Raw genomic sequence first — 25,922 nt, 5'->3', positions numbered from 1 at the left:
GTTCTCAGGCAGAGTGACTTGGAGCGTTCGGGGAGGATGGAGTGGGCGAGCGCGGAGGACCCCGTATTCTGGGAACCGAGTCTGCGAGTGGTCCAGCCAGGGAAGCCCAAGTCCTGCGCACGGCCGACCCATGAGCCCCGCTTCGGCCCCGGAAGCTGCGGCCCTGACGTCCATGAGCCGACCCAGGCGTGCGGAGAGATCGAGTGGCCCGCGGGCTCCCCACCGCGGGGGAAGCCTGCGGGCGAAGACCGTGGGCTGAACACCCAAGTTCAGAACAGACCGCGCTTGCGCACTGCGATCCTCTTTGAGCCCGCCCCAGGGCCCGCCCCTCCGTGCAGGGCCCCGCCCCCAGGCCCTTCAACCCTCATAGGCTGGCTCCGAGGCCGCGCTCGGCAGGCCGGCCAATGGGAGCGCGGCGCGCCCCGCGGCACGTGCGCCCCCGCCCAGCCCGGTCGAGCGCGAGCGGGTCCAGCTCCGGGGCGCGGAGCGCGCGGGGAGGGAACGCGCGGGAGGGGCGGGGCACGGGGCGGAGCGCGGGCGGGGGGGCGCGCTGATTGGCCGACGCCGCGTTCCGAGGCCGTTAACGGCGGCGCGGCGGGGCCGCGGCTCCAAAACAAAGGGCAGGCGGCCCGCGGGGCGGCGGCGGGAGGATGCCTCGCGCCCTGCGGAGGCGCCAACGGCCGCAGCGCGTCCCGGGCCGCGCCGGCGCCGCCTGAGAGCCGAGCCCGCGCTGACCGGGGCCCGGGCCGGATGGGCGCTGCGGGCCGGGGCGCGGACCGCCGAGCGGCCGTGAGTACGGGCGGGCCTGGACACTGTTGCGCGGGCGGCTACTTTGTGGCGACCCGAGGCTCCTGCGACAGCGGGCGGGGCCCGGAGGCACCTGTTGGGCGTCCGGGCCGGCGGGCGGGGCGCGAGCGGGCCGCACCTGTGGATGTTTTTGTTCTGATTGGATTTTTTTGTTGTTATTTGGCTCACTCCGTGTTGGAGCAGACCACAAAGCCTGAGCTTTGATTTTGCCCTCCTTTCTTCCTTCCCTTCCCCGCCTCCTTCCCACTTCAGCCACGAAAAAAATTTAGAGAGAATGAACTAGATGCCTGCTGGTAATGGGCTTTTCCCTCTTTAACAACAACAAAAAAATGTTGCGACCCGGAGTGAAATGAGGACAAAAGAGGGTCCCTAGGAATGTTTATTAGAAGAGGGGGATGTTTTCGAGTTACCCGCAGAAAGATCGTGACTAAAATGAATTGTTCTCTGTATCAGTTCCCTGCTTGTAGCACTAGGATTTTTTCTTTTCTTTTTTTTTTTTTTTTTTTAAAGCACAGCTTGCAGGAGCCATAGCTTGGGGAACCTGCTCAGTAGGGTCCCCCTCCCCCAGGCCTGCCTCTGATTGACATCTTTGATATCCAGATAATGTGCTGAGTTCCAGGATGGGGAAAAAAAAAAAAGGCTATAATTTCATTTTGCAAAGATAATGGCTTTGGAAGACCTCAGTTTCCCCACCCCCAAGCTTTTTTGTTCAGTTGCATTTCTTCTTCCTCTTTCTGGCCAGAACACACACTTTAACCTGTTGTTTCCTTTGCCAAGAATGTTATTCTTTCCACCCACCTCCCACCTAAACTAAGCAAGCCTCAAGAGGAGGCTTACCTCCTCTAGGGAACTCTTCCAGGTGCCTCACCTGAGCAAGCCTGGCTCTCTCCCACACCTGTGCACGCTCCAGCCTCTGCTCCGTTCTAGTAGAAGAGTCCCTGCTCGGTGCCAGGAGCTGTGCTGGATGCTGGGGTGGTTGAGTTTTGTAATTGTGCGCTGATTCCCTCTTACCCCTGGCCCCAGGTTCTTGGGTGACAGTCGTGGTACACTTGAGGAATGCTAATACTGAAGCTCTCCTGGACCCTTATGCTTCCTTCCCTTGCATCTCACAGGGTTAGAGTGTCTTCTTCTTGCAGGAACCTCTCAGGGGTAGGACCAGAGCGAAATCCTGCCCCACCACAGACCTGTAGCGCGGAGTCTGGCTTCTTTTGGGCACTTAAGAAAAAAAAATAGCTGAATAATCTTAATTACCAATCTGAGCAATAGCCTTTGCTTTTTTCTTTTCTTTTCTTTTCTTTTCTTTTCTTTTCTTTTCTTTTCTTTCTTTCTTTCTTTTTTTTTTTTTTTTTTAAAGATTTCATCTTTAAGTAATCTCTACACTCAGTGTGGGGCTCCAGCTCACAACTCTGAGATCAAGAGCCACAGTCTGCACTGACTGAGCCATCCAGGAGCCCCCGTAGCCTTTGCTTTTTAAATGAACTTCTTGTTTTGTAATAACTTTAGATTTCTGTGAAAGTTGCAAGGATAGTCCAGATAGCCCTGGTATGCCCCACGCCTAGTGTTCCCCAGTGTTAACGACCCTCTCCTGTCATGGTGCTTTTGCCAACATGAGCAACTGAAATGGAGACATTCTTGTAGCCTAAGTCCAGACATTAAATCTTACCATTTTGAAGCCTTGGAATGTGTAAAGCTCTTTAGATTGGAAGCAGTGTTCCTATAAAATCTCTTCCTGATTTTCCTGCCTGTCATCCCTAAGTTTCACAAGGACCTAGTGTCAAGGGACAGAGAGTAGAGAGGGCGAGGGGCTGCCATAGAGTTTGAATGTATCCCTCTGCACCCCCGGGAGACTGAGAAACTAGAATATGAAGAGGCAGTATTCTTAGTTATTCAGTAGCGTATATATCCACTTTGCCCTAGAGAGCTGTTCTGACGTGGGGAACCAATCCTCAGCCACTGGGAGTGCTTGAAATGCTGAGGTCAAGTTGCCAGTAGAATCTGCCTGGGTGGATTTAATGCCAGGAAGATATAAAATTGGCATTTCAAGAAGCTGCTGTGCCAAAGTTGAATAACACAGATTCTGTTAGCCTCAGAGCCCCAACACAAACACAAGAAAGGGAGAAAAGCCCTCTGGTTAACTAAGTCCATTTTGCCTATTTATTGCTATCACTTAATTTGTGAGGGCACGGCAGACTGCGTAATGACTCCTGTCCTCAACTTGCTGGGTTTTTTATTTTTGCCTTTTCCATGTGTTCTGTTAAAGCTACGTGCCTGCTGTAACTTCAGTAGTGACTTACCTCTGTTTGTAGAAAATATGAAAACTTTGAAAAAGAAAAAAGCAGCAGCAATGGAAATCTTCCTCTCAAACTCTTCATTTGAGGTTCATTTAGTTTTCCATCTGTAGAAAAGTAGTTAGATCTGCTAATCAGTGAAACCTCTAGGGAGTGGAAATCTTGACATGAGATTTTGGGGGAGGTTGGAGAAAGTTCTGAACAACCAAGACATAGAGGGCTAAGGGTTCTGGAGAGGACAGCAGAGGTTGGATTCAGGAAGGAAGTCCCTGTTCCTTCTGTGATAGAAACCCTCTGAAAAGCTGTCTGCTGGTGACAGAGAGATGGAAATCCTGGAGCCGACACAGTGTCGTCCCCACCCAGGGAACATCCTCTTAATCTGGCTCCTGAAGAGCCTCAGAACCAGAACCAGGACTCCTGGTGGGGAGATGCGCTTACCATCCCTCTGTCCTGCTGTCCTATAACGATGACACGACCTCTTGTGCGATTGTCTGGACCACCTTGTGAATCGCAATTTACCCACATTTTACAGATAAGGCAACAGCTTGGCTTGCAGTTCCCTGGCCACCAAACACGGGGCACAGTTTGAGCCAAGCTCTGTTGCAGCTTTGTCCCCCCTCACCCCCAGCAGCCTGTCTCTTGCCAAACCTCCCCTCCTGGGTCCCTTGTGCTGTCACCTGGCTTCCCAGTGTTGGCACTCTCACCCCCAAGCACTGGCCCCCTTCGATTGCTTTTTGCATCTCTGGTTTTTCCTTCTCTTGCTCCAACACAGGCCTTCAAATATTTGATTATGTCCTTATCCCGCCGTGTGTCCTGCTTCCATCAGCCTTCTGGGTCCCCCCCTTTCAAGTGAGAAGGGCAGTGGTGTGTGTGTAGCTAGCAACTTGGTCTTTCCCCCTGTCAATAGCAAGCAAGCCAGTAAACTCTGCTAGGAAGTGTCCCCAGGCCCTGACTGTGGGGAACTTTGTTACTAGTGGGAGAAATACAAAAGAATGTATTACAGGTTGTTGGAAAAGAAGGGCTCAGTGCAAACACATTAATTATTAGCCTTGCAGGAGACAGATGGTGGAGGCAGAACCTAAGGCAGGGGGGTGGAGGGGTGAAGCCAGGACCTGGAGGGCAGAGGAGCTAGGCCATGAGGTGTTGAAGTTGCACAAACACCCCTGCCCGGATTCTGGAGAGGCTGTGGGGCTTCATCTGGGGCCAGACAGACAGGTGGTAGGACTGAGGAAATCCTGCCCCTCCCAGTGGGTCCACTGATCACCAAGCCTGCAGTTCCTGAAATGTGTGGAGAAGAGTGTTTCATCCTGTAACGCCAGTGAGAAGGCAGACCACGCGTGTGAAGGGAAGCTGGTTCCACCAAAGGCAAACTGGCCTCCTGCCATTGCCCTTTGACGTGAATCCCTCCAGGCCTTTCCACACCTGTGCTGTGTGTGTGTGTGTGTGTGTGTGTGTGTGTGTGTGTGAGAGAGAGAGAGAGAGAGAGAGAGAGAGAGTTTGAGTAGTTGGTACATACCTTCGGTATCAAAAATCTAAAGTCACCGGGATGCCTCGGTGGCTGTTGGTTAAGCGTCTCCTTCGGCTCAGGTCATGATCCCAGGGCCCTGGGATCGAGTCCCACATCAGCTCCTTGCTCAATGGGGAGTCTGCTTCTTCCTCTGCCTGCCACTCCCCCTGCTTGTGTGCTCTAATAAATAAATAAAATATTTTTTAAAAAATCTAAATTGTTCAAAAAGCAAATGGTGAAAAGGGAGTCACCTTCCCCGTGCTTCCTAGCCCCCAGCTGAGGTCCAGGGGCGTGTGCCCAAGAGCGCTGACAGGTGTTACCAGATGGCTGCAGCACAGCCAGCCCTCGCCAGTGGTGATAGCAACTTCTTAAAAATTTTTGCCCATCTGCTAGGTTGTAAGACCTACCAGACTCCCTTTAATTTGCTTCGATGAATGAAGTTCACATAGGTTCATGTGTCTGCAAGGCACAGCAGTCCAGGGTGTAGACTCTGGCTTTGAATCCACTGCTTTACTAGCTGTGCAACCTTGGCAGGTTGGTTAAGCTCTCTGGGCCCCAGTTTCCATATCTGCACAGTGGGACTCAGGAGAATCCCCACCTCCGAGGGTTGCTGCCAGTTCGTCTGGTTCTTGTGAAGTCTGCTACTTAGAATAGTGTTGGCCTGGATGGGGGGGGGCAGGGGGGGGGTCTCTGCAGAGCCCCCATGTTCCCTTTTCCATGGAAGATGTGGATGTCCCTGCCCGAGCCACTCACCCGGGGTCCCACTTCCACCATGAACTCTGGCTAAATGCTTTGAATGCCTGGTGCCTCCCTTCCTCCTCCTTCCTGGGGGAAGTAGAGGGCTGGGACTGAGCCTGTCACTAGGTAGTGGCAGGGTGGGGAGGTGGCGTGGAGAGTAGGGGGAATGGGAGGCCCAGGGTGTGGGGCCCTCAGGAGCCTCCATGCCATCCCGGAAATGTCAGAGCTGCCTGGCTGGGGCTTTATTTCTCAATGTTTTTGTCTTTCGAAGTGTGGTAACAGCACCATATGGACATGGGCCTGATTCACGTTCTCTTAAAATAATTATGCGTGTTTATTTTAGGAGAGACATTTCTGGAATCCAGAATATTGTTTTTGCTCCAAAAAATTACCCCACAGTAATATCTTCTGTGGGGGTGGGGGGGATGGTTGCTGCCCTCCAAACCCAGGGGAAACATAATGTCCTATAGTAAACATGATTCACAGGACCCATCGGCCTTTCTATGACTTCACGGAGGCTCCTAACTCGCCAGTAGCTCTGTGTTGTAAAAGCCCATTTTGCTCACTGGATGCCTGAAAATTTGGCCGTGATCTTGTCAGCGCCCCAGCAGATACCCAGTTTAGAAGCCTAGTGGAACCACCACCCAAAATGCTTCTCCGGAACCACAGATCCAGGCCTGGCCGCTGCCCTGCCTGGGCCCCCTCTGCTGGGTGGCGACAGGGGTGGCAGTCAGGACGGGGACGGTGGAGTGTGTATATGTAAGGCACACTCCTGCCTTGGAAGGGTTGGCCGTGAGTGCTGAGCACGGACAAGGCTCAGTCGAGGTGAAAGGAGACTATGAGGAGGGCGGTTCCAGAGACAGGCCTTCGGGACACTGGCCGCTCCTCAGGCTGAGGTCAGCTGGGGCGAAGGCCATCCTTGGAGGCCTGCAGTGGAAGGACACACAGCTGTGTCATTGAGCAATTCACGATAAACAGAAAAGCCTTGGCGAGTTGCCACTTTGAAAGGTGGTGTCCCATACAAAGGGAACTGCATGTGAGCTAAAAATAAGAGGTGTTACCCCCTTTATTATTATGAATAAAAGTGAACTCCCCCCGCCCCTTTTTAAAGTAATCTCTGTACCCAGCATGGGGCTCGAACTCACAACTCTGAGATCAAGAATTACACACACTGCCAACTGAAGCAGCCAGGCACCCTGAAATCCCTTGTTTCAAGGCTGGAGGGAGTTTCTGGGAGTTTCTCCATTCAGTCACAGGGGGCAGTGTTTCTGCCACTAAAGGGGCAGGACTCTTGAGACCTACCAGCTCGTGAATAGTCTGAGATTCCTGTCTCTTGGCCCCTTTACTGCGAACTTTTATTTTTTTATTTTTTAAAAGATTTTATTTATTTATTTGTCAGAGAAAGAGAGTGCACACAAGCAGGCAAGTGGGAGGCAGAGGGAGAAGCAGGCTCCCCCTGGAGCAAGGAGTCCGATGCAGGACTTGATCCTGGGATCCTGGGATCATGACCTGAGCCGAAGGCAGTGGCTTAATGGACTGAGCCACCCAGGCGTCCCTACAGCATACTTTTAGAGTCTTCATTGAGGGAGTCTGAGGAAAGAAGGGACAAAACTGAAGACTCCCTTCAATAAAGGGGAAAGACTCAGGTGAAGGTATGAAACCAGACTCAACATGAGTTCAGTAAGAAGTCAGGTCAGGGGCGCCTGGCTGGCTCAGTTGGTAGAGCGTGGGACTCTCAGTCTCTGGGTTGTGAGTTCAGGTGTAGAGCCTACTTTAAAAATAAAAAAATTTTTTTTTCTTTCCTTCCTTATGAGTCATCACCAAATTGTGGGGGGCGGGGGAGGTTGCATGTGTGGATTGACAATACCTGTGTGGCCCGTGTGGGACATGGGGTGGGAGCTGGGCTGCTGTGGGTGGGATCCATCCGGATTGACCCCCATCCCTATGACCTCAAATATGGGAGGGATGCCAGGATTCCGATTCAGAGTGCCCAGTAGTTTGGGCAACGAATAAAACCCAATAGAATGTATCAGGGCTAATGTGATGGCTTGAAAAGGTTAAAGTTTTGGGAATCCCTGACGGGGAATATCTAATACAATCAGACTTCTTCAGAGGCTCCCTTAATCCTTGCTTGAGAAGACTTTGAGTGGAGAGAGAAACAGAGCTTCGTTTTGGAAGACAGATGTGTAGGCGTCCGTGTGTGTCCCTTGTGTGGAACCTTCCTCCACGATATTCTTGCTGGCTGATTTTCTCTGTTGGGAAATGGGACAACCATTAATTTCTGTTTCTGGTATAAAATAGGACCCGCCTTTTCCTTTTCCTACAGATGGGTATCCATAACGTCCAGCACCGTTTTAGGAAACCGCTCTCTTGCAGTGAGCTGTGTTACCACTGTCATTGTATCTGGTGTCCTTCTAGGCATGGGTCTGTTTCTAGGTTCTCTTTCGAGTCCCATCAGCCTGTTTTTCTGTCCCCTGCCAGCACTGCTCTGTCCCCCGTGACTGTGGAAAATGGCAGGACGGCTCTCTGTCAGACTCACGTAGCAAACGTGTTTCCATCACGCTCTTCGAGAGCGCCCTCATTGGTTTTGACCTTTGACAGGATGGGGCTCAAGACACACTACACTAAAATATGTCACCATGCATGTTGACTATCTTAAGCTGGAGGAATTTGAGAAAATGATGGAAGGAAGGAGGTCATTCTGACCTCTCCCTTTGCCCTTACTCCCTGACACAGGTCATAAGATCCTCCTGGGAAAGGTGTCCTCCCTGTACGAGGAGGAGGGAAGACCTTCCTATCAGAGACAGAGAATTTGGGGCCAAGAATTCTGCACAACCTTATTAAACCTACCCTGTCTTTCTAGTTACTTCTTCACCACAGAATACCCCCTTGACGAAAGACCTCTACCTTGTCAGTTCTTCACAAATAAATTGTTTCTTTGTCTAAGTGATAGAAAAGCTTCCTGCTCTGTTGCTGTTGGTTCTTCATTCTCTTGTGGAAACATTCCATAAGATCTGTGTGCTTTTCGCCTGCTGATCTTTCTTTGCCAGTTTAATTTCCAGACCCAGCCAGGGACCCTGAGAGGGTTGAGGAAACCTTTATCCTTCCCTATAGACACTTTTAGGATAAATTTTAGAATCCAGTCTCGCTGCCTCTCACTGGCTTGCATATGCACATGTACACACACACACACTCAACACATCTTACTGGATTTTGATTTGAATTGCATTTTTTAAAAGATTTTATTTATTTATTTGACAGACAGAAATCACAAGTAGGCAGAGAGACAGGCACAGAGAGAGGAGGAAGCAGGCTCCCTACCGAGCAGAGAGCCCGATGTGGGGCTCCATCCCAGGACCCTGGGATCATGACCTGAGCCAAAGGCAGAGGCTTTAACTCACTGAGCCACAGGTGCCCCGATTTTAATTGCATTTGATTTAAAAACTACTTCTGGGGATGGGGGGCGTCCGGCTGGCTTAGTCAGCAGACAGTGCCACTCTCGGATCTTGAAGTCATGAGTTTGAGCCCCACGTTGAGTGTAGAAATTACTTAAATAAAATTCACCTGTGTCTGGGTGGCTCAGTTGGTTAAGCATCCAACTCCGTTTCAGCTCTGATCATGATCATTTAGGGTCATGGGATCAAGCCTTGCGTTGGGCTCTACCTTCAGCATGGAGTCTGCTTGAGATTCTCCCTCCCCCACAGCCCCTGCCCCTGTGCTCATGCTCTCTCTCTCAAATAAAATAAATACAATCTCTAAAAACAAATACAGTTAAAATAATAAAAATAAAAATCACTTTGGGGGAGAATTAATATGTTTACAATATCTTCCGGTCCTGATCTTGGTTTATCTCCATTTATTTAGGTACTCCTTATTGTCCCTCAAAAACGTATGTTCTCTCTGTAAAGATGTTTCAGGTCTTTGAATTTATTCTTGTACTGTAAGACTGTTGCCTAAGTGTATATTTTTCTATTCTGATCTTTTTTTTTTTTTTTAAGATTTTATTTATTTATTTGAGAGACAGAGATCACAAGTAGGCAGAGAGGCAGGCAGAGAGAGAAAGCAGGCTCCCTGCTGAGCAGAGAGCCTGATGTGGGGCTCGATCCCAGGACCCTGGGATCCTGACCTGAGCCAATAGCAGAGGCTTTAACCCACTGAGCCACCCAGGTGCCCCCCCCCTTTTTAAAGATTTTATTTATAGATTTTATTTATTTATTTGACAGACAGAGATCACAAGTAGGCAGAGAGGCAGGCAGAGAGAGGGGGGAAGCAGGCTCCCTGATAAGCAGAGAGCCTGATGTGGGGCTTGATCCCAGGACCCTGGGATCATGACCAGAGCTGAAGGCAGAGGCTTTAACCAACTGAGCCACCCAGGCGCCCCTCTATTCTGATCTTTATGTCTTGTTGCCTTGTCTTGCAGAGCTGGCTGGAACTTGGCGGGGGGCGGGTAGGGCTGTGTGGAAATGGTGGTGTAGAGGCTCATTCCTGATCTCAAAGAGAAAGTTTTCTAAATCTTACCCGAGAAGCTGATGTTCATTGTGGGTTGTTCCGTTTTTATAGATGTCTCTTAACAGATAAGGAAGTTCCCTTATTTCCTTAGTCTGCGCAGAATGTTGCTAGAATTGTCAATGGATGTTAGGTTTTGTCAAATGCTTTCTCTGCATCTATTGAGATAAACAGATGGAGAGAACAATACATGGTACATTGTATTAACTGTATTTCCTAACGTGAAATGATTTTGAATTTCTGTAATAAAGTCAACCTAATTGTATTTTATTATCCTTTTAAAATAGTATTAGATTCCCTTTTGGTAAACTGATTTCGGGGGTTTGCATCTTGGTTCATGAGAAGAAAATTATAGCGAATTTCATTCTTGCGCTACCCTCATCAAGGTTTGGTATCAGGTTAAGCTGCTGGGTCATCCCCATTTCTTTAATGTTTATCAGATTGTTCGGGTTTGTTGTTTCTTCCTGAGTCCTATTTTTCAGTTATATTTCTTCTAGGAATTTATCTGTGTGATTTACGTTTTCAGATACATTCAGTTGATCACAACATCCTCTTACCCTATAAATCTCATCCAAAAAAAGTGATATCCCATTTCCATTTCTGCCAGGTTATTACTTCTATCCGATCTCTCCCTCCCACCTCTTGCCCCAAATCAGTGGAACAGAGCTTTATCAGTTTTATCTGCCTTTTCCAAGAACAAACTTTTTGCTTTGTTGATCCTCTCTTGCATGTTTTCCTTGCCTGTTACATTACATTTTTTCCTGTTTATTTCCTTCCCTATATTTTCTTTGTGTTGTTTCTCTGTTGCTTTTTTTTTTTTAAAGATTTTATTTACTTATTTGACAGAAAGACAGCAAGAGAGGGAACACAAGCAGGGGGAGTGGGAGAGGGAGAAGCAGGCTTCCCATCAAGCAGGGAGCCTGATGCGGGGCTCGATCCCGGGACCCGGGGGTCATGACCTGAGGCGAAGGCAGATGCTTAACTGACTGAGGCGAAGGCAGACGCTTAACTGACTGAGCCACCCAGACACTCCTCTCTGTTACTTTTTTAACTTCTATTTTTAAGAATATATATTTTAAAAGATTTATTTATTTATTTGACAGAGAATGACTGTGAGAGAGGGAACACAAGCAGGGTGCAGGAGAGAGAGGGAGAAGCAGACTTTCCGCTGAGCAGGGAGCCCAGTGTGGGGCTCGATCCCAGGACCTGGCATCATGACCTGAGCCGAAAGCAGACGCTTAACAACTGAGCCACCCAGGCGCCCCTACTTTTTTTTTTTTTTAAACTTTTAAAGATAGGTGTTTACTGTTGGTGAGAATGCAAGCCGATGCAGCCACTCTGGAAACAGTACGGAGGTTCCTCAAAAAGTTGTAAATAGAGCTACCCTATGACCCAGCAATCACACTACTGGGTATTTACCCCAAAGATACAGATGTAGTTATCCAAAGGGACACGTGCACCCCAATGTTTATATCAGCAACATCCACAACAGCCAAACTGTGGAAAGAGCCCAGATGTCCATGGACAGATGAATGGGTAAAGAAGATGTGGTCTGAGTGTGTGTATACATGCACACAATGGAATACTAACTACTCAGCCATCACAAAAAGACAGAAATATTTGCAATGATGTGGATAGAACTAAAGGGTATTATGCTAAGCGAAATAAGTCAGAGAAAGACAAATATGGTATGATCTCACTCATGTGGAATTTAATAAACAAAACAGGGATGCCTGGGTAGTTCAGTCAGTTAAGCATCTGCCTTCGGCTTGGGTCATGATCCCAGGGTCCTGGGATCGAGCCCCACAGTGGGCTCCCTGCTCCACAGGAAGCCTGCTTCTCCCTTTCCCACTCCCCCTGCTTGTACACCCTCCCTCTGTCTCTCTCCCTCTGTCAAATAAATAATTTTTTTTTCTTTTTTTAAAAAAGGAAGGAAGGAAAACAGAGGATCAGAGGGGAAGAGAGGAAAAGAAAATCAGATGAAATCAGAGAGGGAGCCAAACCTTAAGAGACTCTTAAAATCATCAGAAACAAACTGAGGGCTGCGGGAGAGGAGATGGGTGAGGGGATGGGGTAACTGGGTGATGGGCATTACGAAGGGCACGTGATGTAATGAACACTGGTGTTACATAAGACTGATGAATCACTGAACTCTACCTCTGAAACTAATAATACACTATATGCTAATTAATTGAATTTAGATTCTAAAAAATTCTCTGAGGGAAAAAAAGTCAACCTTTAAAAAAAAAACTCGTCACAGCAAGATTCCCTGTGTTGCCTTTTGACATCCACACCCACTTCAGCCCCCACTTAACCCCCAGCATCCTCTAGTCAGTTCCCCATTTCCATGATTTTGTCACTTCGAGAATATTCTACAAATGGAATAATACAGTATGTCACCTTTGGGGGGCTGGCTTTTTCTTTTTTTTACTTAGCATAATCCTCTGAAGATTCCTTCAGGTCGTTGGGCTTCCTGCTCAGCAGGGAGCCTGCATTTCCCTCTCCTTTTCCCTCACCTCAGCTTAGGCTCGCTCTCAAATAAATAAGTAAAATCTTAAAAAAAAAAAAAGGGGGGGTGTTTAGCTCATCATTTCAACCTATCCTATTTTCTAGTCTACATCCTGTAAGATTATACATTTCCCTTTAAGTACTAGAAAGTAGTTATTTTATTATTGTTTAATAATATTAATAAAAAGTTCTTTTAATTTCCATTCTTAGACCCATGAGTATATAGAAATACCTTCCTTTCTCTCCTCAGATTATACTTTTTTAATACGAGAGAATAATTGACACACAATATCCTATTAGTTTTAACTATATATAATATTGATTGGGTATTTTTATATATTATGAAATGATCTCCACCATAAATCTAGTGTCCCCTGTCCCCATACAAAGTCATTAAAAAGTTACCATATTCTCTATGCTGTACATTATATCCCCATGACTTCTTTATTTTGTGACTGGAAGTTCATACCCTTTAATCCCCTTCACCTACTTTGCCCACCCTGTCCCTTCTGGTAACCCATCATTTGTTCTCTGTATCTTTGAATCTCTTTCTTTCTTTTTATTTTTAAGATTTTTATTTATTTATTTGACAGAGATCACAAGTAGGCAGAGGGGCAGGCAGAGAGAGAGGAGGAAGGAGGCTCCCTGCCAAGCAGAGAGCCCGATGCGGGGCTCTATCTCAGGATCCTGGGATCATGACCTGAGCTGAAGGCAAAGGCTTAACCCACTGAGCCACCCAGGCACCCCCAGAGACTTTTCTTGTTAGGTTTTCTTATTGATTTCTAACTTAAGTGTATTGTGGTCAGAGAATATACTGTGTTTTAAGTTTGGGGAAGTTGGTTGAGACTTGTAGGGTGGGCTTTTGTAAATGTTTACATGCTGTGCATGAATGTGGGTTCTGCAGTTCTTACAGTTTTCTCCATGTCTTTTAGGTCTAATTTGTTCATCACATTTTGCATATCCTCTCTGCCCATAATCATTTGTGTTTGTTCTATCAGTCACTGAAAGGCATAGTAAAAGAGAAATGTATTTATACTATATATGCTATGTTTCAAGTATAATATAAATATGTAATAATTATACCATATTTACACACTATAATCAGTGTTCCTATTCTTTTTTTTTTTTTTTTAAACAGAGTTTTATGCCCTGTGTGGGGCTTGAACTCACAATCCTGAGATCAAAAGTCACATGCTCAATGACTGAGCCAGCCAAGCACGCCCAGTAATCCTATTCTGATTGAAGATTTATTTCTTACTCCTTGCAGTTGTGTCAGTGTTTGATTTATATATTTTGAGGCTATGTTATTAAGTGATAAGGTTTACACTTGCTATTTCTCTTCCTGCTATTTTTATCATTATGAAGTAACCCATTTTTCTATCTAGCAAAAGTCTTCCCTTAAATATTTATTTAAGGGAAGTGCTAATGTATTAATACTTTTTCATTTGAATATCTACTTTTTCTGTCCTTTAGCCACCTTTTTTTTTTTTAGATTTTTTTTAAAGATTTTTATTTATTTATTTGACAGACAGAGATCACAAGTAGGCAGAGAGGCAGGCAGAGAGAGAGGAGGAAGGAGGCTCCCTGCTGAGCAGAGAGCCCGATGCGGGCCTTGATCCCAGGACCCTGAGATCATGACCTGAGCTGAAGGCAGAGGCTTTAACCCACTGAGCCACCCAGGCACCCTTTTAAATAATTTCTACACCCAACATGGGTCTCAAACCCACGACCCCAACATCGAATACTGCCCTACCAACTGAGCCAGCCAGATGCCCAATCCTTTTACTACTTCAATTTCTTTATTGTGAATCACACATATATAATACATAAGACAAATCTATTGCCAGCAAATAATTATAAGCCCTATGTCTGTGTTGCCACCACCTAGGTTTCTAGCCTTATCTTTTAGCCACTCTGTGTCCTTACTTTGAGGTATGTCTCTTGTAAATTAAGTCTAGGTGAGTTGTTGAACTCACGACTTCAAGATCAAGAGATGCATGTTCCCTCAGCTGGGCCACCCACTTTCTTGCGTCTTTTTAGACTGACATTTTATCATTCACTGATACGCCCCTTTGTAGGTTTGGAATTATACAGTTAGGTTTTGTTGTTCTAGAAATGTAATCAAAATAACATTTATCCTTATTTTCCCAGAATCTGAAGCTTAACCAATACTTATAGCTACTTTTTTGAATAATACAAGGACTCTAGAAAGTTTTCATCAGAGCTCTCACCCTGAGTTACTGTGCTCTTGTATTACGGTGATATATTTTCTTTTTCTTTTATATTTTTAGGGGAGAACTGGGGGGGGAGAGAATCTTAAGCAGACTCCATGCCCAGCGCGGAGCCTGAGACAAGTCTTACGACCCTGAGACCATGACCTGAGCAGAAATCAAGAGTCTGACACTTAACTGACTGAGCCACCCAAGCGCCCCACACAGTCCTATTTCTTCAAAGCTCTACAAGATACTGCTGTTCTGTTTACCCACGGACTTACCATCTTCTTCATTCCCATTCTTTTTTTTAGACTCTCACGTTTAGTGCTGTTTTTCTTTTGTCTGAAGCACATCCTTGCGCTCCCTCTAATGATACTTTGCTGAAGTTAAACTTTTTAGTTGTCTGAAAACATCATTCCGGAATTCTTGAAAGATATTTTCACTGGATGTAGAATTCTGGAATAGCCATCATTGTCTTTCAGGACCTTAAAGGTACCTTTCCTGACTGCCTTCTGGGTTCTGTTGTTCTACTTAGGAAATTGTTCTGTTGCAAGGTAATTTTCCATCCCCTTCTGGATACTTCTAATACTTTTATTTCTCTTTCTTTGGTGTTCTACAGGTGCTCTGCCCCATTTTCCTTCTCACTTTACCATCCATCAGTCTGAATATGTGTCTGGGCCTTCCCCGTCATTTGCAGGCAGTCAAGCCCCATCGATGTTGTGAATGCTTTCCCCTGTGGTTTCATCTCACCGTTTATAGTTTCCATTCTTACACTGATTTATTTTTTAATAGTTAGGGTTTTTTGTGTGTTTGTTTTTTTATTTTAATTTTTTTTTTAATTCTTATTTATTTGACAAAGAGAGAGCCAGAGCAGGAACAACACAAGCAGGGGGAGCTGCAGAGGGAGAAGCAGGCTTCCTGCCGAGCAGGGAGCCCGATGCGACGCTTGATCCTGGGACCCTGGGATTATGACCTGAGCCGATCGCAGATGCCCAACTGACTGAACCACCCAGGCACCCCTCATTCTTACATTTAGGTCTTGGATCCACTTTGAGTTATTTTTTTTATATGGTGTTAAATAAGGGTCCAGCCTCATTTTTGTTTTGCATGTGGATATCCAGTTCCTAGCGCCGTTTGTTGAAAAGACTGCCCTTTCCCCATTGAATCATCTCGGTGCCCTTGTTGAAAATCAGTTGAGCATATAAAGGGTTTGTTTCTGGATTGATATGTAACTTCTTCACGATTAATTAAACTGGATCCCTCTTGCGTATTCATAAATGTCACGGTGCTTTGAGTCATTAATTCCAGGATTTGGAACAAGATGTGTGCCATCCTGCTGCTGGCCTCACTCAGACGGGAGGCTTGTTGGCTGCTTTTTCCTTTATGTTTTCCAGAAGTCACACACAGCCTAAAATGCACTAAATCAGATGTTTTTCTCAAGTGATCTGGATGTAAAAGTAGTTCACTCGCCACTTCCAATGGCATCTAGAATGAAACCGTGACAAATAGTAAAGAATTCGATCTTCTGGGTCTGCCTCTCCCCACCCTGTTCCTGGGAACACACAATTCCCAGGCATCCCTCCTCGAAGTCTCTTGTCCCCTCCATAACCCTGTGCTTTGTCATGGTTGGTTGACAGGTTGTGACGCTTTTCTCTCGTCCCAACTGTGTGGACAGTGCCACACGCCCTCTGAACGACGACGGCCCTTGCGTGCATCTTCCGCTGTTTCTCTTGTCAGAGGGCCCAGCAGAGCCGCCGGCCGTCCAGTGCCAGCCCTGAGCTGAGCGAGGAGCACCCAGCCGAGATGGTGAAGATGACAAAATCCAAAACGTTCCAAGCTTATTTGCCAAACTGTCACCGAACCTACAGCTGTGTCCACTGCAGAGCCCACCTGGCCAACCACGATGAGCTGATCTCCAAGGCAAGTGGTTGGTGTCCAGGGAGCGATGGGCCCCCGGTCACTGTGATTGTACCTCCCTACCAGATGGACATTTGACCACATGTGAATTCCGGGGTTGGTGGCGTCCTAGTAGTCTAGGGCCTTCTGAACAGCACTGATGAATGTTTTGTGCGTGATTGAGTGTGACTGACTGCTATCTTGTTATCTCGGTATGACTGTGATCTTGGTGTGCCATTGGGCATAGTGTTGGCACAGGGGGTGGATGCTGGAGGGCTAGGCAGCTGGGACAGAAAATCACAGAAAGCAAGATGAGTAGGTTATTTGTCAGAGCAATAGAGTTCACATAAGACCAAGAAACACTGAAGGAGCAAAGGAAGTCTAGAAGATCTGTGGAAAGAGTCCAATAATGAGGAAATTAAATGTTAACTCGGAATACTTAAGAAGAAAACAGGGTATCGTGGGGGGATGGGAAAAATTGGATCTTTTAGAAAAATACCCATGAGGGAAGCTGTGAAGAGGGCTATCTTTGTCATTAGTCAGTGATGCCCCGGCCTGAGGGAGCCGTTCCTTGATGCAGGCGGGTCTCGTGAGAAGGCTCTGGTTTTATCTGTGGGCCATCCCCGGCACCCCACCTGTTCCCAGGAAGTTTTATTGGGCCACAGCCACATTTGTGTGTTTCCACAGCACCAGTGGCTGCTGTCAGGCTGGCCAGAGCACCAGCATCCTTACCGCAGAGGCCTCGCAGCCCCCAGGGCTGAAAACATTTCTCAGCTGGCCCTCGTTTATGGAAGTTCGCAGACCTCCTGCTCTAGTCTGACTTCTGTCTCACCCCCACCCACAAATCTGGCCACATCATGGATCCAAGCCCTGTTTAAAAAATAAGGATTTGTGGGCCGCCTCAGTGGGTGAGAGGGTTATGCATCTGCCTTTGACTCAGGTCATGATCCCAGGGTCCTGGGATCGAGCCCCGAATCAGGCTCTCTGCTCAGTGGGGAGCCTGCTTCCCCCCTCTCTCTGCCTGCCTCTCTGCCTACTAGTGACCTCTGTCAAATAAATAAATAATCTTAAAAAAAATTTTTTTTTTAAAATAAGGATTTATAGGGGTGCGGGCGGAGAATTTGAAGAGCAGGCAAGAGAATTAGGAAAATCAGTCTACAGAACTGAAGGCTAGGGGCGCCTGGGTGGCTCAGTGGGTTAAGCCGCTGCCTTCGGCTCAGGTCATGATCTCAGGGTCCTGGGATCGAGTCCCGCATCGGGCTCTCTGCTTGGCAGGGAGCCTGCTTCCTCCTCTCTCTCTCTGCCTGCCTCTCTGACTACTTGTAATCTCTCTCTGTCAAATAAATAAATAAAATCTTTAAAAAAAAAAAAAAAAAAAAAAAAAAAAGAACTGAAGGCTAATAAGGATGTGAGGGGAAGCCCATAACATGATTATTTCTTAAACTGGACATAAAGTAATATTCTTAATTCTGGAAAGCCCCTGGAAAGGAAAACTCTTAAAAAGTGTTTTTCTTTTTCTTTTCTTTTTTTTTTTTTTAAGTCTGAAAGCTGTATGTTTAGATCAAAACCCACTAGCCTCAGGCGAGGGTATGCGGCAGTAACAAAGGGCCCCCAGTGGCCCCTTAGTGGCTAGCATGAGGGTCTCTGTGCTGCTCCAGTGGATGTGTGTCCCTGGTCAGCAGGGGCAGCTGCCGTCTGTGCCCGTGCAAGGGACTGCAGGAACCAGCACAGTGCAGTGTCGTGTGCACGCGAGGCCGGGACAGATCTGCTTTCCCCTCCTCACCCCTGACTCCATTCCTTCTGCTTGTCTCTGTTAGTTGTGTGGCATATGTGGTCTCTTTCTGGTCTATAAGATCATGGTTTTCCCTTTATCTTTTAAGATTTTATTTTTTCAAGAGTGTGTGAGAGAGTGGGCGAGCACAAGGAGGGGAAGGGGCAGAGGGAGAGAGAGAAGCAGGCTTCCCACCAAGCGGGGAGCCCGATGTGGGACTTGATCCCAGGACCTCTGGATCGTGACCTGAGCCGAAGGCAGACACTTGATTGACTGAGCCACTCTGGTGCCCTGTGGTTTTCCCCTTAATTGAAGGGCCCCCACAACACGGCACAGCACAGCGTGTCATGGCCAGCTCTCCTTCAGTTCCCAGTGTGACTCTCTCACCACACACGCTCGTGCCCAGTTGCTTCCGTCCCCTTCTTAATGTCTGCATGTGTCCTGGATGTGAGTGCTTTCGTTTGCTCACTGTGTGGGTACCCACGTGTGCCATGCTTTTGCAATTGCAAATACTTACCAGTAACCAATCTTGTCACACATTTCCCTGTGTGCTCTGGTTGGTTTGTCTTGACAGTGAAACCTTAGGAGTGGAGTGGCTGGTCACACAGCGTGTGCTTCTTCCATTTACAGATCCTGTCCCCCTCTGCTCCAGTCAACATTCCTCACAGTCTTTTGAATTTGTGCTGAGGTGGTAGGCAAAAAAACCTCAAACAAACCCCAAAACAGAAACAAACTAAAAAAGCACTCAAAGAAGTTCTCTTCAGTTGGTTATTTTTGAGGTCCCTGTGTTCTGCTCGGTCATTTGGACCTGGCACCAAAGCAGACGAGCCCCCCGTCTGTCTACGAGGGAACCCATATTCCCTCTTGTTGCTGAGAGTGCAGGGTGCGGGCGCTAAGTCTGGAACTGACCCAGCGGTGCCCCATCCTGCCTCCATTATCATCCCAGACTCCGTGGGTATGCTACAGGCTGTTCCTTGGCTTAAAGCACTTTCCTGGGGGAGATGTCACCAGAAGGTCCCTTCCTCCAAGGAAGGCGTCATCTTGGGATGGGGTTTTGCTTTCAGTTTCAATGGCAAAGCATGGGAATGTCCCCTCCCCCTACTGTCTGACTGACGGGAGCTAGTCCAGCAGAGAGAATCGGGACACTGAGCGGCCCTTCTGGGGCTCTAGGAGCGCTTTGACTTCTGGGTCCTCTGTGGGTCTGGGGTCCTGTAGGCCTGTGGTCAGCGCTCCCCTGAGTGCTGCTCGAAATGCCCTACAAGGTGGCCCTTCCACCCACGTTGAAGTCCGTGACCTGAAACAGTCTCTCCATCTTCATCCCTAAATGCCAGACTTTTCCTCTTACCGCAGTACATCTGTTAAAATTTTTTTCTTCTTTGCAGTCTTTTCAGGGAAGTCAGGGACGAGCCTACCTCTTCAATTCTGTGTGAGTACTACTGCCATTGGCCTTGTGGACATGGCTGTATCCATGGTCCGATTACATTCAGTGCTCCTGTCCATCCATGCACAATGGTCACATAAAGCTGGACTGCAGAATTCCTTGATGAGCCAGAATGATCCAGCGGTTTTGGTTTTGGTTTTTAAGATCTTATTTGTTTGAGAGAGCACGAGCCAGGGGTGGGGGGGCAGGGGCAGAGGGGGAGGGAAAAGCAGGCTCAGGAACCGGGAATCATGACTGAGCCATCCAGGTGCCCCTAGAATGACCCAGTGTTTTGATAGCTTAAAGAATTCTGCTCTCTTTAGTGTGAGAGTTTGCGGGAAGGGTGTGCTCTTACCTGAGACCTAGCTCCCACATGAGGCATGGTCTGTGACCCATTTGTGGTGGGTTTGATTTTTGACGGTGCTCCGTGCAGGATGGTGGTCATGGCCCCCAAAGCCCATCCCATCTTGGGATTCTGGAGAAATAAGTTGATCCTTCCCCCAAGGGTGGTGGTGGGCAGGGGTGGGGCCTCTGGTCTTCAGCACAGTCCCACCTGCTCCCCTGCAGGGTCAACGTGGGCTGTGGCCCAGCGGAGGAGAGGGTCCTTCTTACTGGGCTGCACGCGGTCGCAGACATCTACTGTGAAAACTGCAAAACCACGCTCGGGTGGAAATATGTGAGTACCCGTGCACTCCGGGCCCACGGAGCCCGCGCCGACTCACCGTGGTTCCGAAACACGTGTTAGTCAGGAGCAAAATTTGCAAAGGAGTAAGACCTCCTGCCTGAAGTGTCCCTTGTTCTCGTCGTAGAGTGTCTTTCTAGCCGATTGAACATGGAGGTCCTCACATGGTCGTACCCACGCTCCCCTGACTCCCGGAGGTGGGACGTGGGTAACAGCCATGCTGGTTGGTGGGCATGTGGCCCTGCCCTCCGAGGGTCCTCTGGCAGGAGGCGAGCGGCCCACCTATGCGGGAGACACTCCCTGGTGGCTGAGGCGGCCCCCAGCAAGGCCTGGCCTCACCGGCCCACCTGGGGCTTGGCCCACAGGCAGCTTCTGCCCGCCCAACCCCCCCCCACACTCCCTGATGCCGTTGTGCCCACCCCTCCTGTTGACTCCCAAGTCTGTCTCCTGTGCCCCCGACCAGCGCCAGCCGTGGCACCTGAGAGGTGCGTCTGGGTGTGGCTGGTGCCTGCCTGTTGTCTGCTACAGCCATTCTGGTCATCTTGGTCAGGGATGCCTGTGCTTCCTCTTTCTGGAATGCCTGACTTCCTGTCCTCCACATGCCTCGACACACATGAGGAGACGCAATCCCCGGCGTGGAGATGGGCTCCAAGAGGCCTGTATGTGCACGCACATACACCCTGCCAAACCCCATTCCATTTCTACCTTCACTGCCCAGCCACGGGCCTTCTCTCTCCCTCCAGCATCTTAAATGACCCCCGGTGCTAGCTATAGTGGCCTCCACTGGCCTTTTACCTGCAGTCCCTGCAAGCAGGATCTCACTCCCCTTCCCTCCCCCCCGGATTGTCTTACGCATGGTAGATGCTCAGGGACAAACTTGAATTACTCTTTCCCTGTGAAATGGATCTGTAAGGTTAAGGACAAGTAGAGGTGGGCTGCCCTTCCGTGCCCAGGCTCATCACAGAGACAGACCCCTCCCCTGGCCCTGGTCTGTGGAACAAGGGACACCTGGGGAGATTTGACCCCATATGCTTGTTTTCTTTGCCAAGAGTGTAATGAAGTTGAAAAGTGAAGTCGATTCTGTCCTGAAACCTTCTTTCTACTTTTCTTCTTCTTTTTTTTTTTTCAAGGAACATGCCTTTGAAAGCAGTCAGAAATATAAGGAAGGAAAATTTATTATTGAGCTTGCCCACATGATCAAAGACAATGGTTGGGAGTAAAGTGAAAACTTCGTTCTCTTCTGAATACTAGTTTGTGGAAGAGACTGTAAGTGTAACGGAGACATAGGAGCACCCTGGACGGCCGGATTTCTTGAACTTGAACCTTGCGGCGGGTGGGCCTTTCCCGGCCGTTCCGGTGGTAAGGTGTCCTTCCAGCCTCTGTCCTGTTCACGTACATGGCTGTTTCTGAAATGTTTCAGTGACCTTTTTCCCAACTCCTCAAGTTCTAGAGACAGAATTAACCAATTGATGACTTCCCTATCTAGTTAATACCTTCTTTTAAGCTATGCCTTTATGATAGAGTTTGGTTGTGCTCTTTCATGTTTGATAAAAAACAAACAAACAAAAAAACAAATTTCTGCAGACCACAGGGTTAGGGAGCTTTTCAGAGAGTGAGTTCACACCGCTCTTTTTGAGTAAGGATACTGTAGGCCACTTTTTCTCCTAATTCCTGAAACTACAGATGAGTTATTCCTTTTGCAGATGAGCTGTTAAGGCATAGAGCTCATTTAGGAATCTTCCAGAAACAGTCAACAAATCTGTACACCAAGGGGCCTTTTTTTTTTTTTTTTTTTTGAAGGCTTGCTCAGAACTAGAAGATACCACTGATTACATTTTAGACAAGCTATAAATAGAGAAATCTGTCTAATGGAACATCTTGTTTATTTAAGCCAACGCTTCTTTATCTAGAAAGCAAGCATTAGCAAAGGCTATTCCAAGGGGCCGAAGGTGCACCTGTGCGGAGGCCACGGTCCAGCAGGGCGCTGGAAGTGGAGCTTCTGTGTCAGTCGCTGACAGGGTGGTCTGCGCAGTGAGGGATGAACTCACTGGACGGAATCAAAATGGATTTCCTTTTCTGTTCTGATGTACTTGAAGAAAAAGAAATACTTTTGCATATGGAAGAGGTCAGAACTAGCCGGATGAACTTCCAAAGTTGAGATTTGGGAGATCATTTTAAAATTTTTTTAGGAAAGGTTAAAGTTTCAAAACAGATTTAAACTTCGTAAATGAATATGGGTCTCCCGTGCCCCACTGGTTCTGCCCCTTGAGCTGACACAGAAGGGACCTGGATGGTCGTCTACACCTTGTGTCTCAGCAATGTATTTTAAGTTCCGATCCACCAGCGCCTCCGCAGGGAGACAGCACTACGCAAGGTTCTGGCCAGTTTTCAGAGAATGAAGGCCAAAAACCATTCCCAAATCGGTTTTGGTTTTCAGGTTTCCGACCTGACTCCAGCTGCCTGGCCCGGCCTGCTGCTCCAGGAGTCTGGCGGGACCTTGGGTGTAGCATGGCATGAAACTCCTGCGACCTCACTGCCGAGGGGCAGGAAAAGGGCCCAGCGAGGCAGGGAGAGAGAAGGGCAGCGTACCCAGACGTTTCTCAGCCTGGCCGGTGGCTCTGAAACCACTGCAGCAAAGGTCAGCCCAGGGGCAAGTGTGAGCTGGCCAGGAAGGGCGAGAGAACGGCTTTCCAGTCCTGTGGGAGGTCCCGGCCCTCCCTGGAGCCCAGAGCCTATGACCAGGCACTGGGCTCCCCTGACTGGTTCTGGCACAGCTACTCACCCAGAGCTTCCCTTTTGGCACCGTCTCTCTGGCTAAAAGCGAAGCCTTAGAACGTGGGGAGATGCAGCGCCCCACCCTGGGTGAGGGGACGGGCGCCCAGGTTAGTGTCCGCGCATATCCCAGCGTCAAGGGCAGGTCTCTGTACAGCTGTGTGGGCCTCTGCGCGTGCAGGTACTCCAGCAGGCTGTTGCTTCCCCGAGCTGGCGTCCCCCGCAGTTTAGGTTGTCCCAGCACAGTCCCCATGTGTATAAGTTCACGTTCAGCTGTACAGCCTTCAGGCACCCCGGGGGCCTAGGCCTGCACGCGTGGCGCACTCGCTGCCAGGCTCCGAAACCCGAAGACGCTTCACCCTCGAGCTGGCACAGGCAGCGTGGACATCTGCGGCTTCGGACCTCAGTGGCCACTTTGGTGGCTGGCAAGGCCCTTTAATTTGAGGAGTGAGCGCTCCTCATTGAAAACTTCGCCTAAACTGACATTTCCCTCCTTGCCGTGGTTCCTCAGCAAGCCTCCATGCTGCAACCGAGGCCCCGAGAGGATGAGGGCTGGGGGGCGGGTCCTCGGGGCACCGAGGGCCGGGCTCCTGAGTGTTTCCCCACAAGCTCTTCGTTTAAACTGAAGAATCTTCTCAAATTCTTCTGACCGAGTTTTGTATATACTAAACTATATTTAAAGCTTTTATATGTTTTGGGCAAGTTTACTGCTCCTTGGATTTGAGCACTTTGGTTTTTGTATTGTCTTTTGTGATGGCATTGAAACATTTTTACTAGTGGTCTTAGGCTTTTTTTTTTGGTAATTAATACCAACGAAAAACTCTTTACCACTTTTATTTGATGGTCTTCTGAAAAATCCAAGCTCCTTTCAAAACCAAATGAACAGACCGTGAGCTGGCTTCAGGGGAAGGACATTCGGGAGACCACACACAACCAGACGTGCTGGTGAAGTGTGGGAATGTCCCACCCTCTTAAATTCTGAGACACTAAGTATCATCCTGCAACTTTTATTTAAATTATTTAAAGTATTTGTTTCCTTAAAGAATGGGAGATGATGCCAGGACCAGAAATGCATTGAACTTCAACCATGTTGCATTTTCTGGCATGGCTCGTCTGCTTTATCAGTGTGGTTTCATTTTGTTGCTGTTTTATATATACATATATATAGTATTTTTGTACCTTAATGCTTATTCTTGATGGCATCTGTCAGATATTAGGCAAGATCAGACATGGGAATTTTTCCAAAAGCCCTTTTAATTTACCTGAGGACCTCACCAGGTACTTACAAAATCCAAGCGGTTTTACTATTTAGAAAATTAATTTAAAAGTTCCAAAACGACCTACAGAAATGTAAACCCTCCTTTGTCAAAGGCTTTTGGGTGGGCCTGCAGCCAACGGTGGGCTGGCCATGCTTTGGGCCAGGTGGGTGTGGTCACTGGGTGCAGCTGAAGGACATACAGATGGACAGCAGCCAGAAGGTTTGCCCCTTGGAACAGGACTGCCAAGCTCACGTGCACAAGCCTCCTTCAGCCTCTGCGTCCAGCCCTCTGTCCTCTGTGTCTCTGTGAGGTTGAAAAATAAAGCTTCCACTGTCAGATGTGTCCTTTCTGGTAGCACCTCCTGTCTCAGGCACCATGCCCCAATGCTGAGGGGCCCTGGGTTCCCGCTGGGAGCTTTGCATCTCCGAGCTCCTCCTGTGGCTGCTCCGGTCCTGTGTGGTGGCGTGCAGCCTGCCGTGTCCTAGAGCAGGGTGCCACCAGGCCCCCCACCAGGCAAGTCTGGAGTGTACACGCAGCCCAAGAAAGCTTCACTTGAGCTCCCCATCCCCAAACTCAGAAGGTTGAGGAGCCCGGGGGCCCTCTGGAACCTTCCCTCTCCAGGGCCACCTCCTCACCCATCCACCCGCACCCTGAGTCACCAAGAGCTATTCAGAGGTCTGCAAGTGTGTTCACACGGCTGTCCCTGATGCAGCCCTCTCCTGGGCGAACCAGGTTCCTGGAGGCATTCTGGGCACAAACAGCAACTCCCTGATGTTTCGGTGCAGCTGGGAGGGATGGTGGGGAGGTCAGGGAGAAGGGTGACGAGGGCCTGGCCCCAGGTGCAGAGGGCTGAGCAGGTGCTCTCTAGAACCCCGGTCCCTGGCTACAGTCACAGGCAGAGGACTGCGGAGGGACAGGGTGCGTGGGGAGCACAGACTTTGTTCACATACAGGACGGCCAGTGACTGGTGTGAAACGAGGACGATGGCCAGACAAGCTCTGGGAAGGGGCCCAGATGGCACCTGGAGGATGTGTGCAAGAAGCTTGAACAGAGGCAGGCTAGAGAGCAGGCTTGGGTCTGGGGTTCAATATCAGAGGTGGAAAGAGGGGAGCCCTGGGGTGCCTGGGTGGCTCAGTGGGTTAAGCCTCTGCCTTCGGCTCAGGTCATGGTATCAGGGTCCTGGGATGGAGCCCCACATTGGGCTCTCTGCTCAGCAGGGAGCCTGCATTCCCCTCTCTGCTGCTCTGCCTACTTGTGATCTCTGTCAAATAAAATCTTTGAAAAAAGGGGGGGGGCACCCAGGTACATTTGGAAGCTGCTATTGACACTGATGGATCTGAGGTTTGGGTGAGGGAAAGAACCACCAAGGACAGAGCGTTAAGTGAGGTTTGCAGTGTGACAAGCTCGAGGGGGTCGTGGCCCGTGCCAACATGAGGACGACAGGCCTCAGGAGTGGGTGTGAGGAGGTGAGGAGGTGTATAGCTGTCCCACGCTTCTGCAGAGGCACTCTGGGAAAGCTGAGGTAGTGTCAAGGTCAGGAGCAGGGAAGCCACAT

General features: G+C 48.7%; 1 protein-coding gene across 1 annotated transcript; it reads left to right on the top strand.

Annotated features, from left to right (window-relative positions):
- The first annotated feature begins 580 nt into the window (after positions 1–580).
- Positions 581–24,703, top strand: YPEL1 (yippee like 1). The gene is made up of 5 exons (XM_082697793.1): positions 581–789; positions 16,205–16,487; positions 19,617–19,660; positions 20,222–20,330; positions 21,467–24,703. Exons 2-5 carry the CDS (start codon positions 16,371–16,373, stop codon positions 21,554–21,556), a joined length of 360 nt encoding a protein of 119 aa, XP_082553919.1. The 5' UTR covers positions 581–789; positions 16,205–16,370; the 3' UTR covers positions 21,557–24,703.
- The last annotated feature ends 1,219 nt before the right edge of the window (positions 24,704–25,922 follow it).

The sequence above is a fragment of the Mustela nivalis genome, assembly GCF_964662115.1.
Source record: "Mustela nivalis genome assembly, chromosome: 14".
NCBI lineage: Eukaryota > Metazoa > Chordata > Mammalia > Carnivora > Mustelidae > Mustela > Mustela nivalis.
Note: the sequence above shows the minus strand (reverse complement) of the source record. Positions and strands in the feature narration are given on the sequence as shown.

Excerpts from the sequence above, each read along its gene's own strand:
- YPEL1 (XM_082697793.1), top strand. The coding sequence starts at position 16,371 with ATGGTGAAGATGACAAAATCCAAAACGTTCCAAGCTTATTTGCCAAAC. Across the intron at positions 19,661-20,221 it reads GCCTACCTCTTCAATTCTGT|GGTCAACGTGGGCTGTGGCC; the intron begins GTGAGTACTACT and ends GCTCCCCTGCAG. Across the intron at positions 20,331-21,466 it reads CCACGCTCGGGTGGAAATAT|GAACATGCCTTTGAAAGCAG; the intron begins GTGAGTACCCGT and ends TTTTTTTTCAAG.